Below are 18296 nucleotides of genomic sequence, written 5' to 3'. Positions count from 1 at the left end.
CATAAAAAGTATCCTATGTCCTATTTGGGGACCTAATTAAATTGACATGGAGATATCCATGTGTCAATTCAATCTAAGGCCGGTATAAATAGTCAGTACTTAAGATGCGACCCGGTCTCAAGACGTGGTTCGGCTCTATGATTGGTCCAAATTTTGACAGCCTACCAATCACAGAGCCTGAACCGCGTCTTGAGACCGAGATGCATCTTGAGTACTGACTATTTATACCGGCCTAAATATGTTATCCGTTCAAGCGTGAATATGTAACAGACAGACACACAGTTTCGTAAAATATTTTACGTTTACCACATGACATTTACAAATAGCATACCCCTTTATCAGTCTCGGGTAACTAACTCGTTTATCCCCTCAATCTGCCATATTTGACGTTCGTTATTCAAAACAGGAATTAGCTAAACACCACCTAAACACACAGAACACAATTAGTTAGAGTTTGGTTTATTAACACCTCCATCGTGGGTATCGCAGACACAGTCGATTTTCAATTGTTATGCGTCAGCCGACTGCCGCTTGGGGATTGGTGGTTCGGCTTAATGTCCACATCTCCACGTCACGACGTCGTCAACGAGGAACGGTGCGGTAACGTGGCACGGTACGTTGACGTGACGTGAAATTTACGTGAAAATGCACGTCACGGTGTAGCAACATTTTACGTCTTTGTTTTCCTCAATCTTTTTCACCGTGACGTGCATTTTCACGTTACGTTGACGTACATTTTCACGTCACGACAACGTACCGTGCCACGTTACAGCACCGTTCCACGTTGACGACGTCGTAACGTGGAGATGTGGACAGGCCCTTAAGAGGAGTCCACACCGCCCTTTTTTCCATACAAACGTTGTCCCCTGTTTCCTCCCTGGATAATGCTAGTAGACTGTAGAGTTATATTTTTTTTCCTGAAATGTTTAAATTTTTTTCATAATTTAATTATTAAATAAGATATTATGAACGTTCAAAAACCCAAAAAAATGGCCAGATTTTCCGCTGTGTTCAAACATCCAGAAAACAGATTTGGCTAGAATTCACAAAAAAAAAACATAGGAACATAGCTCAAGCCTTTGTTTAATCTTTAATGAAAAAAGTACTTAAATCGGTTAAGTTTTGGAGAAGGAATCAGGGGACAACAAATCGTTGATTTTCTGGATTTTCTGCAGTTGTCTCTATCGCGTTCTGCGGTATAGGCTTGAGGTAAGGGAGACAGCTATAGATATTACACGTACTTTTTTTTCATTTCTCTAGCCCCTGGTGTATCCTCTTAAGGATGTTTGGACTTTGGACAAACCTTTTTTTTTTTGTTGGGGAAATGCGTTTACGCATCCCCGGCAGTCTGGGGAGGGCTACAGGGGTATGTGGGACTCCCTGGGGGCGGAGGGCCGCGCCCGGGCATACCCACTAAAACCCCAACGGTGTTCCTGCTCTTCCGCTTAAGGCAGAGCCACGGGATACGCGGAATACACAACCGCGACTCTGCTAGCGGATGCCTCTAAAGGCTTCAGTGCATGGCTGTTAGGCCCACACCGTCACTATGACGCGATGCGCGGAACACTTAGCGCATCGCGGCCAACTCGGGGTCTCGGTGATGTTGGGCGACGGCGTCCCCACTTCGAGCTACCCAGCTAAGTCGGGACGTCGGGGCCATGTCTGACCCTTTGCCTACGCCTTGGCCTCCTCCGAGGGTCGAGAGAGAGGACTCCTCTTTCGCTGACATCACCTCCTCGGCAAATGTCGAGACGGCTCTCCAGGAATTTTCGCTGCTCAGCATCGCACTTACGATCACTGGCAGTGAGATATCATCTCCAACGGTGGCTTGCAGAGCCGCTCTTTGTTCGGTCCATGCGGGACAGGCCAGCAAGGTGTGCTGTGCCGTGTCCCGTTCGTCATCGCAATGGTGGCAGGCTGTTGTCTGCTCACGTCTGGCGATGTCGCATAGGTACCAACCGAAACACCTGTGTCCAGTCAGTACCTGAGTGAGGCGGTAAGTTAGAGCACCGTCTTCTCTTTCAGCCCACTCCCTCAGTACGGGACGCATAGCAGCTAGTAGGTCTACACTAACTGTGGACTCGTTCAGACGCGCAAGCCACTGCTCAAACGCGTGGTCTTTTGCTTGATTTCTCCACCGTCTTATGTGATCTGGCGGCGGAATATAGCCTGCCTTACGCTCAGCCTGGCAACGCCAGTAGATATCGGCCAACGATTTGGCTTCGATGTCCCAAGGGACGCTGCCTGCGAGGACGCATGCTGCGTCTTTCGAGATCGTGCGGTATCCTCTTACCGCTCTGATGGCCAGTGTGCGTTGCAGTCTTACCAAGATCTGTCTGCATTTTGACGCTAGGTGTTCGGCCCATATTGGTACTCCGTACATGCACATTGAACGCACTATGCCCATGTACAAGTTTCGACATTTTAGGCTGGGTCCTCCCAAGTTAGGGAGCAGCCTCGCAAGTCCACCGGCAGTCTTCGAGACTTTCTCCGACAAACATCGAAAGTGCTCTTTAAAAGACCACCGGCTGTCCGACATAAGACCTAAATAAGTCATGGACTGACGTACTTCAATTCGCGTACCTCCCACAATCACAGCAGCACCCACTGGCGGCGCATTCCGCGGTCCATGGAAGCAGATTGCCTCGGATTTTTCCAGGGCGACCTCGGGACTTTGGACAAACCTACGAGCTTTTAAATGTATTTGGAAACTCGTCCATACAAGACGGTCCTAAGCAAATTTTATTAAATGTTGAGAATGTCTGTCAATACAAAGAAAGGCAATAGTATATCTATACAAGGTGTAACAAAACTAAGACCAAATTTTTTTTACTTTTGTATGGGGAAACTCGTGACGCTGCACTGGGGTGCTTGCCCATACAAACGTGAAAAATAATTTTGGTCTTTCAGCGCTGCTACTTTCACAGTGAACTCTTTACAGGTACTTACTCTTTACACGTACACACCCTAAAGTATTATAGCTTAGTTTTGTTACAGCCTGTACATTAAAGAAGCCCACACATTTTCCTCTTAGTTTTTGAGTTATAGACGATTTTGTACACAATTTTGACAGGGGAGTGTTTCTTAATTCACACGTGGGAGAGCCATGCTTCGGCACGAATGGGCCAGCTCGATCGGAGAAATACCACATTCTCACAGAAAACCGGCGTGAAATAGCGCTTGCGCTGTGTTTCGCCGAGTGAGTGAGTTTACCGGAGGCCCAATCCCCTACCCTATACCCTTCCCTACCCTCCCCTATTCCCTTCCCTTCCCTACCCTCCCTATTCCCTCTTAAAGGGCCGGCAACGCACCTGCAGCTCTTCTGATGCTGCGAGTGTCCATGGGCGACGGAAGTTGTTTTCCAGCAGGTGACCTGTTTGCTCGTTTGCCCCCTTTTTTCATAAAAAAGGGGACTGTTGTGAGCACTGAGCAACCAGGGCAATGTTTTTTATGAACAAAAACTAGTATTTTTGTTTGTTTAAATACTTAATCAAAGCTTTATTTTTATTGGCACTTTTGTAATTGGACGCTGTTAAGCATTCGTGTACTAACCCACATAAAAAATACGTATTGAGTTATGAATGCAGTTATGTTCTATAAATAGGGTCCCGTTTTTACCCTTTGGGTACGGCTATAATGGTACGGAACCCTTCGTGCGCGAGCCCGACTCGCACTTGGCCGATTATTATTAGTAAGGGGCATACAAATAATAACAATTATTATTCTCACTTAAATAAATGAAACCATTTTAAGCGAAGTCCATTATTTTATAATGATGGTATTATTGTAATAACATAGCGTGTTAGAATTGTATTATATTTAAAGTGTAGGTATTAAGTAGGAATATTTCACACGCAGCTGTATATTTTAAACGTTGTTTTGACATAATATATTTTTACTTTACTAATAGATTAGTTTTTTCAATCTGTGGGTCTGAGACTTTTACCAATTTGATGAATTATTACCTAAGAGCTTACACGGGACTAGACAGTAACTAAAAAAATTGTCCTACAAATAGAACAATCCATATTTTAGGACCATCAAATCAAAGTATGAAATCCTTTCTATCTCTGTTAGCTACCTAGTCTTACTTTCGAGATTTTTCGCAGATGAAATTATTGTTGTTCGTCTTATCAAAATGAAGCTACTCACAAAAAATTAGCTTGATAGTACTTAATCAAAAAAAAATTTGTTCTAGGGATCCCTATTAGAAATTATTCGCTGAAAAAAACAATTTTCAAAAATCGAACGAGTAACGACAATTTGCTGCTCAATTCTATATCTTTTAACTTATGACATTATTCGATGCAAAAGCACTTTTGAACTTCGAACGGCACTTCTCTCCGCTCTATTTGTTTACAGTCCAATCTCGAATTCCAATTTTGAATTTTTAATTTAAAATTCTATTCTCTTTGATTGGTTTTTATTGGCTATTTTTTTTTTTACTTACCGAAATATTCCAAAGGCTAAGCACATCCAATGCACAAACACAACGGTCACAAATTAAAAAAAATGTTTACATATCACGTAAGACTTAAAGTTGCGAAGCGTTCGCTCGCGACGAGATCCAAACGAGACTGGCTTTGAAGGTTCCTGAAACCCCGCACCTCCTATCGTGTAGGAAAAATTTCAGCTCCGGCCATCCAAAATAGAACTCTATTTCAGCAAAACAGAGTCCAAAATAGGCTTGACTAAAATCGAGGTGGTTACAGCGTTCGTCGCTCTACATTTGAATTTGAACTTTCTGATTGAAAACAGAGAGTTTATTTTTCGATGAGATGTTGAGAGGTTTAGACTTTTTTCAGAATGTTGGTACATAATTGATATTATAGAAAAACATGTTTACCGTTTTATTCGGGAAAAAGGTGTTATATTTTTTTCGCATTTTGCCAGTCTTTTTTCGTTTATCACATTAAACAATCCATGTATATTCTTGTAAGTGTTTAACCATAGATGTTTTAACCAATCTTTTTCTTTCAGGAGCATGTCTTATCTTAATCTTTGCATGTATGTAAGCCTTCATAGCCCAAAATAGGTTTTGGCCTGGGTCTAGACATAATCTGGTTTTATCATAACGTGTATAATATGTGTGTGTGCGTGTGTGTGCACTTGTCGTAGAAGGTTGTAAAGTCACTACAGGGTGTAACTAAACAAAGTAGGTACTTAAAGGTATGTTTTTCTTATACATATAGGGTTAACTGTGAAAGATTAATTTTTTTCTCACTTTTTTGGTAAAAAGTGGGACCCCGTGCGAGTTTCTTACGCTGGGATAGTTCCCGAACCGGTGGTAGGCACCAGTAGCATCAACATTCTGAAAGCATTTGTTACAAATCTATTCTGAAATAAAACAATTTTTAGTAGCAGTGCTGAAAGAATAACTTTTTAAAGCTTTTGTAAAAGCTGGACACAAATTAAGTACCAAAAATTTGCTCTTTTAGTTTATATTATATACTTTTAACCTAAACTGTAGTTAACAAAGCAAAGTATAAGTCTATCAGAATCTCATGTCAAATTTGGATAGGAGATTTTCAAAAAATATCCTTAATCATTGGATATTTTTTTACATTTGCATTTTTTTTTTTTTTTATGAAATAAGGGGGCAAACGAGCAAACGGGTCACCTGATGGAAAGCAACTTCCGTCGCCCATGGACACTCGCAGCATCAGAAAAGCTGCAAGTGCGTTGCCGGCCTTTTAAGAGGGAATAGGGTAATAGGGGAGGGTAGGGAAGGGAAGGGAAGGGAATAGTTGAGGGTAGGGAAGGGAATAGGGTAGGGGTTAGGGGATTGGGCCTCCGGTAAACTCACTCACTCGGCGAAACACAGCGCAAGCGCTGTTTCACGCCGGTTTTCTGTGAGAACGTGGTATTTATCCGGTCGAGCCGGCCCATTCGTGCCGAAGCATGGCACGCATTTTGCATGTATCACACACAGAATATACCATAAGAAAAAAAGGTTTTGCTCCAATTTCCCCAGTATAGGTAGCGTCAATTTCTTTTTTCCATTTTTGCCATCAGATTCTAGAAGACCTATAATAATCAGTGCCGTAAATAGCCTTTTTTGCGCCCTGTGCGAGCTTATATAACTGCACCCTTGTTTTTTAACTGACTCCCAAAAAGGAGAAGGTTATAAATTATAATATGTTCGGCTGTGGATATATATTTTTTTACTACATTGGAAAACATCTCTGGGGCGCAGCGGGAAGTACTTATCGGGAGCAATTCGAAAAAATAAGAGTCTGCCTGGCCATTCTTGCGCCCCCCCAGAGTCTACGCTCTGTGCCTGGGCACCGGTGGCACCGCCGCGCCCTATTTACGGCGCTGATAATAATTTTAATACTTTAGGGCTTAAAGTATTATTATTTATTACTTTGTTTTGTTACAACCTGTATAACTGACATGTATAAGAACCATAAATTTTGTCATAAAAATTGATTTTCTGTAAGACAATAACCGTAATAAAATACACACAGATCATAAAATATTGGGAAAATGATGACTTTTACTTATCGTAAAAGGCACAACGAGTTTTTATATTATAACTAGCTGTCCCGGTAAACGTTTCTTTGCCATATAAAGTATTTCGTCCGTATTATTTTATTGATGTGACTAAATAAGTATGTCACCATGGCAACGTCCATCGCTATCCTGTCGCACAAACAATGGTCGCCGTCAGTGTCGAGTTATAATAATTTAGTATTATTTATTCAACAAACGCACTTATCAATATAAAAAGTACCCAGTAGCCGATTCTCAGACTCACTGAATATGCATATAAAATTTGGTTAAAATCAGTAAAGCCGTTTCGGAGGAGTACGCGGCCTAACATTGTGACACGAGAATTTTATATAAATAAGAATAATAGCAATATTATTCTTATTTATATAAAATTCTCGCATTTTAAATAATATTAGTATGGATGTACGCAAGTACATCCATACTAATATTATTTAAAATGCGAAAGTATGTCTGTCTGTATGTCTATATCTTACTTCGAACTCATAAAAAGTCGAGATTATCGTTCTAAGAGTTACCCGACGTTTTCCGATGATTCTGTATAGCTATGTCCACACTATGCGCTTTTGTCTTCAATTTTCGTCATCTTCTTTCTTTTTTTTTTTCATATAATGGCACTTCGGCTATTACCATGGCCAGTGTCGAGTATAATATTATGGCGGGAAAACAATATTCTTTAATACAATTTTTTATATATTATCGTCAAGTCAGTCAGGTCTAAAGTCTAGTCAAAGTCTAAGTATAAAGTCAATACAGTCAAGAAGTCAAGTCGGTCGATTCAGTAAAGTGGTAGGACGCTTTACTGAAACTTTTGATGGAGTTTTGGAGGGAACACAAAAGAGCACGTTTCTGGTTATTACATCACTCTCCCACACTTGTGCACGATAACGAATATTTAATGGTTAATATCCTACCAATATTACACATTAAAAACCCAGATAACACAATTTTAGGAAATTAATATAAAAACACAACATCGCTCTTTCACATTCTCCCAAAAACCGTCATCTTCTTTCATTCACTTCACTTTCTTTTTGACGCATTCAATAATTACATAAATGCGTCAACGAACGCAACGCCAACTGTCATTTTTAATAACAAATCGAAAATTTTGGTTACGGTCGAGCAAAAAAGCGGCACGGCCGTACTATCCTTTTCTCGAACCAATTCAGGCTCTTTTTGACCCCCTATAACTTCATTGTGGATAAACCAACAAGCCTGAGTTTTCAGTTGCTAAGCAAGCATTGTATAAACACGGTATATTTAAAATTTTATTTAATTTTGTCACTTTTAATTTTGTCACTGACTGACTGACTGACTGACTGACCGATCACCAAAAGTCTAAGGCACTTCTAGCAGACATAGAACCTTCAAATTTAGAATATAATTAGTGTTTAGTGTCTAAATCAAGGGAAAATTCAAATATTTCAAAATTTCTGTCCAGTTTTCTAGATACACTAACTTCGTAAATAACTTTGTAATCCCATATAAATGTATAGGATTACAAAGTTACGTTATTACGTAAGTTATTATCATATCAATATTAAAAATCTTTTACGTTTTAAATAAATAGATCGACTTGGACATCGCATAAAAACACAATGTATCTTACAATTTAAATACATAATTATTATATAATTAGATTGTTTAATCTATTGCGCTCCATAAAAGGGACTGAATAAATTAACCGACTTGGTATTGCATGGATCTTATAAATTTTTACGGTATAAAAACTGAGTTGCGAGACTTGGTTTTTTTACAGGATGTTTTTGATGGGGTTTATGTACTTTGTTTCTAAAATGATTTGCGCTTAAACCGCTGAACCGATTTTGATAAAATTTTGTATGCAGATACTTTGAATCAATTAAAATGAAATTAGATACTTTTTTCCCGGAAAATGTACGGTTCCCGCGCAGTCAACAACAAATGAATTTGGCTTATGATATCGATATACAGTACATGTAGATATTACGTAACGTTTTGGAGAAGGACATAGGATAATATTTTTTATCATGGAAAATGTTCGGTTTTCACGCAATAAACTTTATTAATTTGCGTTTAAACTGCTAAACCAATTTTGATTAAATTTAGTTAATGTAGAAATAATTAGTTTGTCACATGCAGAGTTGGGCAAAAAGTAATTAGTAATTTTAATCAGATTACAAATTAATCAGATTGATGAAGTAATTGTTGTGCATCTGAAATTACCCGTAAGTTAATTAGTTAATAGTATATTGTATAAAATGTATTATAATTTTAGTTTGCAATTAGATTAATACTTTAATTAGACTAACGAGTATTTCAATAATTATGCCCAATGTCCAATGCTGGTAATTATAATAAATAAAAACCGGCCAAGTGCGAGTTGGACACGCCCATGAAGGGTTCCGCAGCAGCAATAAGGTTAATTTCTATAAAATAAAAAGGTTTTTGATTTATTTTCATATTTCAGTTGATTTAATGAAAGGTAAAGAATTAAGGTTTACAATTTATAACTACTTGCTAGATCTCGTTCAAACCAATTTTCGTTGGTAGTTTTTATAGTTATGTACATCATATATTTTTTTTAGAATTATCATGCCCCTACTTTAGAAGTTAGAGGGGGGACGACACACATTTTACCACATTGGAAGAGTCTCTCTCGCAAACTATTCAGGTTACAAAAAAAATATATTAGAAACCTCAATATGATTTTTGAAGACCTATCCATATATTATACCCCACACGAATAGATTAGACAAAAAAAATTGTTTCAGTTGTACCTAGGGAAATCCCTAAAATTTTTGATAATTTTTCAATTTTTGTATCAAAATCTTAATGCGGTTCACAGACTACATCTTCTTACCAAGTTTCAATAGTATAGCTCTTATGGTTTGGGAGAAAAGTGGCTGTGACATACGGACGACAGACAGACAGACATGACGAATCTATAAGGGTTCCGTTTTTTGCCATTTGGCTACGGAACCCTAAAAACTCCCACACCGGTTTCGGTGGCGGTGGCCGGTTTCAATAAAACCAGGCCAATTACGCAGGAGTAATATCATAGTGCCCAAGTGTGTGCGCAATACATAAGAGCTCTCTGCGGGAAGGGAAGAAGAAGCGGGAACTCTCTGTCTTTTCCCGAGACATAACGTATATCTGCATACCAAATATCATCAAAATCCATTGTAGTGGTATAAGCAGATATCATTTTATTTAACGCCTGGGAACCGTACATTTTTCCGAGATAAAAAAGATCCTATAGCCTTTCCCGGGACTCCAAGTATCTCCATACCGAGTTTCATCAAAATTTGTTCAGCGGCTTAGGCGCAAAATAGGAAAGTTTATAACGCGGTAAACGTACATTTTTCAAGACAATAATTATCTTATGTCCTTTCACAAGAGTCAAAGTATGTACACACCAATTTTCATCAAAATCGGTTCAGCGGTTTAGGCGCAAATCATTTTTGTATATCATACGGGTACCGTACCTTTTTCCCGGATGTAGTATCCTATGTCCTTTCCCGACACATAACGTACCTACATACCAAATATCATTGAAATCCATGTAGCGGTATAAGCAGAAATAATTTTTATTGAATGTCTGGGAACCGTACATTTTTTCGGAATAAAAAAGATCCTATGTCCTTTTCAGGGACTCAAAGTATCTCCATACCAAATTTCGGAAAAATCGGTTCAGCGGTGTGCCCCGTGACGAGGTAATTTTATATAATAGGACATTAATGTTATATGTAATAAGCCCTATAGCAATATAGAATTAACCATTTTTATACTTTTTCTCTTAAAAACGAACGTAAAATTAATTTCTTTCTTCATAATCATAATCTACGCATTTAAACAAAAAAAAATGATACCGCACAATAACATTTTTTTGCTTAAAATAAGCAGAAAATAATGATTATTCCAAAAAAACTTAAAACACCGATTACTCAAAACTAGTCCGATGTGGGATGACACACCAATGCTTAACAGCATCCAATTTAATATTATAATAAAAATCTTAAATATATGTATAGTATAAAAGTATTAAATATATTTCCGTTGTCTGGTACCTGTAACACAAGTCGTTCAGGTATTTAGCCAGACCAGGGGCCAGACTGACGTGGTGTGAAGCGTCCATAGACATCCATACTAATATTATAAATGCGAAAGTATCTCTGTCTGTCTGTCTGTCTGTCTGTCTGTCTGTCTGTCTGTCTGTCTTGCTTTCACGCCAAAACTACTGAATCGATTGCAATGAAATTTTGTACACAGTTATTATAGAGTCTGAGAAAGGACATAGGCTACATATTTTTGATGTGGGAAAATATCTTATTTCCATGAAAATATCGATGAAAATGAATTCACATTGCGCGTGGCCAGCGCTCATCCCGGGGGTCCTGGGTTCGAGTCCCGCAGGCGGAACAAAAAGTTTTCAATTTTCCTGGGTCTTGGATGTGTATTAAAATAAAATTTCAAAAATCTTAAACATATTTTATGTATAATATTATAAAAAATCCAGAAATATATCGATGCAATTTCTAATACGAACATTTTAGTTCTAATACGATTCAACAGATGGCGCTTTATTTTTTACTTTATTACATAGAACTAATCATACTTATTAGTTAGTATGTTTTTGTTTATAGTTTTTAATACGTTAGAATATTATGTTTAATAATTTAATAACTTGGTATAATAATAATCAATCTATCTTATCTTATAGAACTCCTACTGCATTTCTAATCAATACTATCCATATATCCATATATCCATATATATCCATATATCCATATATATCCATATATAATATTATAAATGCGAAAGTATCTCTGTCTGTCTGTCTGTCTGTCTGTCTGTCTGTCTGTCTTGCTTTCACGCCAAAACTACTGAACCGATTGCAATGAAATTTTGTACACAGTTATTCTAGAGTCTGAGAAAGGACATAGGCTGCATTTAACTGGAAAAGGGGGTTGTAAGGGGGTGAAAATGCGTAAATTTGGTCAAATTAAGTTAGTTCCAAAAACTTAAAATAGATGGCACCAAGAGTCCCTTAGATCGCGCTATTGCTTGCTCATGCGTATTTCTATAAGAGGTGGTACCATGTCAAAATAAGCTTTTCGATTCTTTCGATTGTTTTACACGTCATTAAATAAGAACTCACCTACCAACTTAGATTAGATATCAAATTCAAAAACAACAGCACCAAAACTACTGAACCGATTGTAATGAAATGTTGTACACAGATAGTCTAAAGCCTGAGAAAGGACATAGGCTACTTCTTCGTGGAAAAAGGGGTTGTAAGGGGGTGTTTCTGCGTAAATTTGTTCAAATTAAGTTAGTTCCAAAAACTGGAATAGATGGCGCCAAGAGTCGCCTAGATCGCGCTATCGCTTGCTCATATGTATTCCTATAAGAGGTGGTACCATGTTCAGTTAATATTTTCGATTCTTTCGACTGTTATACATGTTATTAAATAACTCACGTACCAACATAGAAATCGGAAACAACTGTCTACCAATAATAAATACTAAGGCCCGATTCGACCAAACTTGATGTTACACGAGTATAACTATCATGAGAATAATTTTACTCCTTTAATTTACTCTAGGGTATAATCGTTTGCATTTTACCAAGTTACTCAAAGAGTATGAAATAAAATGTCAATTATAGTTCACAATGACACCGACCGTGACAGGTGAACCCTGTTATTCTCAGTTCTCAGCAACTATTCTCAGTTTAATATTTATTCCACCAAAATAGCCCGTTTAATTATTTACTCCCGTTACCTCATTCTTGGATTAGAAGTTGGAAAAACGCAAAACCAGCTTACTCTTAGATTAGGAGACAGTTATACTCGAGTAAAATTTTACTCCAGTTTGGTCGAATCCGCCCTAAATAGTTTAATGGCCTAAGGGTATTGGCTATTGGGCAAAGCTAAAGTTGTGTAATGCATTATGCAGCTAAGTTGTGTAAAGCTAAATAAGCTTTAAAAGGTATAAAAAAGTTTAATTAAAAAAAAAATCATATTATGTGCACACTACACGGCTGTTTTGGGTATTTTGATTGAAGGGGTACCAGGGTTTTAAAAAGCTTTTGACACCAATTTTATTGACACCGCGCGCTATAAACTGAAGTCCACGCGGACGAAGTCGCGGGCAACAGCTAGTTATTTATAAGAGGTAATTTTTTGTTTTTAAGTTAACAGAATACAGTGCGAGCATTTTTCTTATCGCTCCTAGACTAGAAAGATCAATGACCGCTGGTGCCATCTTATTTCATTTTGACTATAGTCAAAACCTTAACTAAAACTGAGAGACAAAGTAATAGGGCATCATTTAGGAAAATAGAGCTGAAATTACCCTTTTTACCCTTTGGGAACCGAACCCATAAACCAAAATTAACACGAAATCTTTCTTGGCCTTAAATCCACTCTTAATTTAACATAATCCTTATTAAAAACAAGGAAAATCCCGGAAAACGGGAAAGTAATTCCCATTTACCTAACACCATGGTGTGCGGTGGTGTAAGGAAGGTGTTTTTTGTTTTAATATCGAAATTACTTTTAACTCGACGACGCGACGCCAAATTTTTTTTTTCGGGAACCGTACATTTTTACGGGAAAAAAGAATCCTATTACCTATGTCCTTTCCCGGGACTCAAAGTACATATTATATCCACACAAAATTTCAGCCAAATCGATTCAGCGATTTGGGAGGGAAGAGGTAATAGGCAGATAGACACATTTTCGCATTTATAATATTATAGTATGGAACATGTATGGATTTTTTTTTTTATGAAATAAAAGGGCAAACGAGCAAACGGGTCACCTGATGGAAAGCAACTCTGGACACTCGCAACATCAGAAGAGCAGGTGCGTTGCCGGCCTTTTAAGAGGGAATAGGGGAGGGTAAGGAAGGGAATGGTAGGGAAGGGAATAGGGTAGGGGATTGGGCCTCCGGTAAACTCACTCGGCGAAACACAGCGCAAGCGTTGTTTCACGCCGGTTTTCTGTGAGCCTGTGGTATTTCTCCGGTCGAGCCGGCCCATTCTTGCCGAATTAAAGCTCTACCACGTAAATTTTGTGAACTATGCGTCTGTCTGTGTGTGTGTGTGTGTGTGTGTGTGTGTGTGAGCGTGTGTTCGCATCGCGAATCCTTAAGATAAACAAACACTTGATTATAATTAATTTATCCAAGCGATTAAGGCTTCACCGACAGCTGATTACACAGACGCACCGATGTAATAACAATTAACATAGATACAGCTCGTTTATGGTTGGGCACACTTGCCCAGGGGCACAGAATACAATATAATTATGTATTAGTAACACCAGCACCCGTAGCATGGCTATATATAGACAAAAAATCAATTAAAATGCCACTATATGGCATAGACTATAGTCTACGTCACAAAGTAGGATTTTATTTGAATTTTTAGGGAGCGCTATATTCTATGTCATAAAGTGGCATTATATTTGATTTTTTGTCGATCGCGGCTATCCGTTTTTAGTTAGGTACATTGATTGTTAATGTTTTTATTATTAACGAGATGATTTGAACTGATAAGGCCCCATCATTTTGCCACGGGCCCCAGATGGTATAGTTATTAGTTACACCACTCGAACACACTTCTGCATTTATTATATTAGTATATAAATAAATCTGGCAGCACTTATTCTGTCATATTCAATACAGATCACATCACAAGCATGATTTATCAAAAAGTTTTGATCGGCAGACACAAACTTTTTTTTGTTTGATTTTGAAAAGAAACTTGAATTCGTGATTGATAATGTTTTAAGTACCCTTGGAATATAATGTATACTTAATATAATAATATATTATCTAATGAAAATAATAATATAATTTTAATAATATATAAACAATGATAATAATATAGGCTTTGTCGATTGCCGTCTGCACACAATATAATCCTTTGTCTAAGATTAATTTGTCTAATTCTATATTGAGACTCGATATAATTACAATAGACACACAGGGTACGTTCTGAAATATAGCCCAGTGTTAGTGACGTCAAAGATTAAGATTCCAGTCCTAATCTTCATGACTACGATGAAAACTAACATTATACATAATAGTTAATACGAAAGTGCACACTACCATCTTTTCTTGGGCCTCCGGTAAACTCACTCACTCGGCGAAACACAGCGCAAGCGCTGTTTCACGTCGGTTTTCTGTGAGCCCGTGGTATTTCTCCGGTCGAGCCGGCCCATTTGTGCCGAAGCATGGCTCTCCCACGTCAAATGGTTGAAGTCTGTTGTCAAATTAAAAATGGATTGTTATTTTTTTTTATTAAGTCTGAAATAGTCAATACTTTAAACGAGGAGCCAAGATAATTAAAAAGGTCGAATTTCGACCTTTGGGCGATCTCTAGTAATATTAAAAGTATGTATTTGCACCTTGTATAAACTGCAAACTGTAACAGACAGAACCGCGCTACTACACCTTATAAAATAAACAGTCCATGATTAATGATGCTAACAAGGGTGTGTGATAAATGACCGCTCGAGTACCGTGCATTTTGCAGCTATGTGTAGCTGGACTATAAGCACAGCGACAGAAGCTTCGGCCAAAATATACAGAGTGTAACAAAACATAGTGATACTTTACGGCAGGGGTCACCAAATGCGGCGCGCCGACCCATTGTGTGCGGACTGCGGACCTAGCATGTTCGAAGATCTTCGTTCATCTTAGGACTTCAACATCTCCAGGATTTGCTAGACGCACTGACTTGAGACCACGGAGCTAATACATGAGACTATCGTCATTTTCGTAGTTACCTACATAACTTTCGATAAAATGTAAATCTCGATTTTTAAGGTATTTTTTTAAAACGAAGTTCCTTATCGCGCGTAGCGAGGGGGCTAGACGGAAAAAGTTGTAACGACACTTTTTTTAGTACCGCGAAGTAGGGGCAGAGGGCGTTGATGTGGCGATGACGTCAACTGGCGGGAAATTTAAAATTCTACCATTCCCCTGTGGCATGAAATTTGAATTTTTTGCTGGGTGAGGTGGCGGTACTCTTCATTTTTTTTTTTATTATAACTTCGATCCATCCGGGTGTCCCTCGACACCTCTCAAGTTTTCTTCTTTATAACTGTAGGAATCTTATCTTCCTGCACTGTTAGACATTTTTAACAGTTGCTTCGTACTGCCAGACTCAGTATTGAGATTATAGAGACATTGAGGTAGTCGTTTTAGTAGGTATAGCCAACGAAACAAGTAACTAAGGCCGGTATAAATAGTCAGCACTCAAGATGCATCTCGGTCTCAAGACACGGTTCAGGCTCTGTGATTGGAAATTTGAACCAATCATAGAGCCGAACCGCGTCTTGAGTCCGAGATGCATCTTGAGTACTGACTATTTTAAATACCGGCCTAAGATTTTGCAGATTTTTTTAACTCACGTGTATTATAGGGGTGATAATAGAAACTAATAGCATTGCAATTTAAACTTTATTTAATAGTGGCTAGGTCTTATATTCGCCTCATCGTACTGGGGATAGTGGTCCTCCCAGACCCCACCACCGAAATGGTTTTCACCATTCATGATGTAGTAACATGAGAAACCTTGACACTGGAATGACTTTGATGAATAGAATGATTAGCATAAGCAGTGTTTTTCAACCTGTGGGTGCGACCCCCTGGGTTCTAATAAAAACTACAAGGGTACTTATATGTAAGTATAATATAATATAACACCTCCATCGTGGGTATCGCAGACACAATAGATTTTTAATTGTGATACGGCAGCCGGCTGCCGCTTGGGGATTGATGGGTTGAGTAGGAATTTTATCAAATGGATATAATATTCATAAAATGCGTCATGACTCATGCACCATAAAAAAACACGACCCCCAACCCAGTTGGAGGTCGCAAAATATTTTTCATACCTCGCGTCGTGCTCGCGTCATAAAAAAGGATGAAAAACACTGGTTTCGAGGAAACCAGTAAGAATAATTTCGTCGATAGACCGGTCGAAGAGCACGTAAAAATTTGTACATTGACCCTAGACGCGAGAGTGATACAGACATCAGCTAAAGATCTTTAAATCAACAACATGAACGATTTCTGCGAGATAAAGGATTTCGGCATAATTCACTAGTTATATCACAATCTTACAATATTCAAAGTGTGTTTGTCTGTCTGTTATCTCCTTACGCCCAAACCGCTGAACTGATTTTGAGAAAATTTGCTCCTGTTTTGTTGTTGAAAGGACAAAGGACTTTTTATCCCGAAAAAATATACAGTGTCCGTGTGTTTCGGCGTCATCTAGTATTACATGAAACAGCAATTTTACGAAGTTCTACACGTTCTGCGACCGGTCTATAGAAAAATATACTTACTGAAGTAGAGCAACCAACACCTAGACACTGAAAAAACAAGAAAAAAAACTTTTTTTTCATAATTTTTATCATAATTTTTATCTTAATCGTTAAAACAAGATCTAAGTTCTAGTAACTTTTATTGTCTGTCCGTCTGTTTGTCAAAATGCCTGAAAAAACGATTGAAACAACATTTTCTGAAAATGAAACCAAGCTAGATTGATTTTTCATCCCCGAAACCGTTTACATACAAAATTTTACCAAAATCGTTTGAGTCATTACTTGATTGTTTAAAACTAGCTAAAAGTTGAGCTTTGTGAGGGCTCGCGCCGTCACACCTTGACTGACTGATGATGACACATGATGACATTTGTGGTTTAACATAAATAATAATGACTATGTTAAACCACAAATCAATAGGCGTGATAGTTAAAAAAGTGTATACAAAATGTTCAGGTTGTGGGATATAATAGGATGTGGGATTATTAGTTGATAAGTAAAATCTAGGTCTAAGTCTAGACATAGGTAATAAAATACTAACCCTTGCTTCACAGGACAACCCTTCGCACTGAAATTAAATTTAATATCCTACACTTACAGAATATTAATGACTGTAAAGTTTCGTTATACAAAAAGTTTGGGATGTTAAACATTTTAATTATCCTACTTGATATCAAAAATTACCCATAGTATAAATGTGAAAGTGAATAGCTTTGTCCACACTGTGCCTTTTTCTGTTCGTCAAGGGCATGCGTTATGCGCAGTCAACAGCGAACGTGAGGCATGCCTATGCATGCCCTCTGACCGTATCCAAAACTTCAAAAATGACAATATTGGCGTTGCGTTCCTTGACGCATTCAATTATTGAATGCGCTAATATGAAAGTTGATGACGAAAATTGAATATGAAAGTGCACAATGTGGGTCACATAGCTTATGTCTCTTGACTTACATCTTCGCTTAAATATCTGAACCGTTTTGATGAAATTTAGAACAGAGTTACTTTTACCTGGAAAATCCTTTGAGTTTTTATTATACTGAGACAATTTATGGGCCCACTAAAATACCAAATTTCAGCAAAATCGGTCAGCAGTTTGGGCGTGACAGATAGACAGACACACTTTCGCATTTAAAATATTAGTTTTATAAGTGCTAATTCATATCACGATGATTTGTTTACAATTTACATACTTAAAGGTTTAAAAAAAATTAAAACGTATACTTACCCCAGGTATAAATGTTAGTATTGCCAGTAGTAAGAAATAAACATATACATACATGGGCATACGGTGGGGGGACAGCTCCCCCCCCCCTCCTGGATCATGTTGACGCGCGTCCCTACTTAGTATCTTATCTAGTACTTTTATCGAAAATGTAGTACTGCCCCTTTTTACGCTACAAAGATGGACTTGAAGTTATCACGCTGCAATCAAATACGTCTACGTCCATTCGCAACG

The 18296-nt window shown here is 38.0% G+C and overlaps 1 protein-coding gene and 2 long non-coding RNA genes across 6 annotated transcripts in view; 1 reads left to right on the top strand and 2 right to left on the bottom strand.

Annotated features, from left to right (window-relative positions):
• The window catches only part of LOC121737965, a 380295-nt gene that overhangs the window by 42877 nt on the left and 319122 nt on the right, over nt 1-18296 (top strand). Inside the window, exon 3 of the long non-coding RNA XR_006037207.1 lies at nt 15527-15532. This is a non-coding gene — a long non-coding RNA (uncharacterized LOC121737965). The remainder of the gene's footprint in view (nt 1-15526; nt 15533-18296) is intronic.
• The window catches only part of LOC121737958, an 88212-nt gene continuing 71921 nt past the window's right edge, over nt 2006-18296 (bottom strand). For all 4 annotated transcript variants that reach the window (XM_042129701.1, XM_042129703.1, XM_042129705.1 and 1 more), the window contains 2 exons: nt 4475-4484; nt 2006-2016 (listed from right to left, as the gene is read on the bottom strand). In XM_042129701.1, the coding sequence (XP_041985635.1) occupies nt 2015-2016; nt 4475-4484 (12 nt within the window). In that variant the 3' untranslated portion in view covers nt 2006-2014. The remainder of the gene's footprint in view (nt 2017-4474; nt 4485-18296) is intronic.
• On the bottom strand, nt 15958-17410 carry LOC121737963. The gene is made up of 3 exons (XR_006037205.1): nt 17382-17410; nt 16862-16888; nt 15958-16092 (listed from the first exon to the last, which is right to left on the bottom strand). It is a non-coding gene; the product is annotated as an uncharacterized LOC121737963 (long non-coding RNA).

Source organism: Aricia agestis, chromosome 22 (assembly GCF_905147365.1).
Source record: "Aricia agestis chromosome 22, ilAriAges1.1, whole genome shotgun sequence".
Lineage (NCBI taxonomy): Eukaryota > Metazoa > Arthropoda > Insecta > Lepidoptera > Lycaenidae > Aricia > Aricia agestis.
The sequence above is the reverse complement of the archived record's forward strand: the minus strand, read 5'-3'. Positions and strand labels throughout refer to the sequence as shown.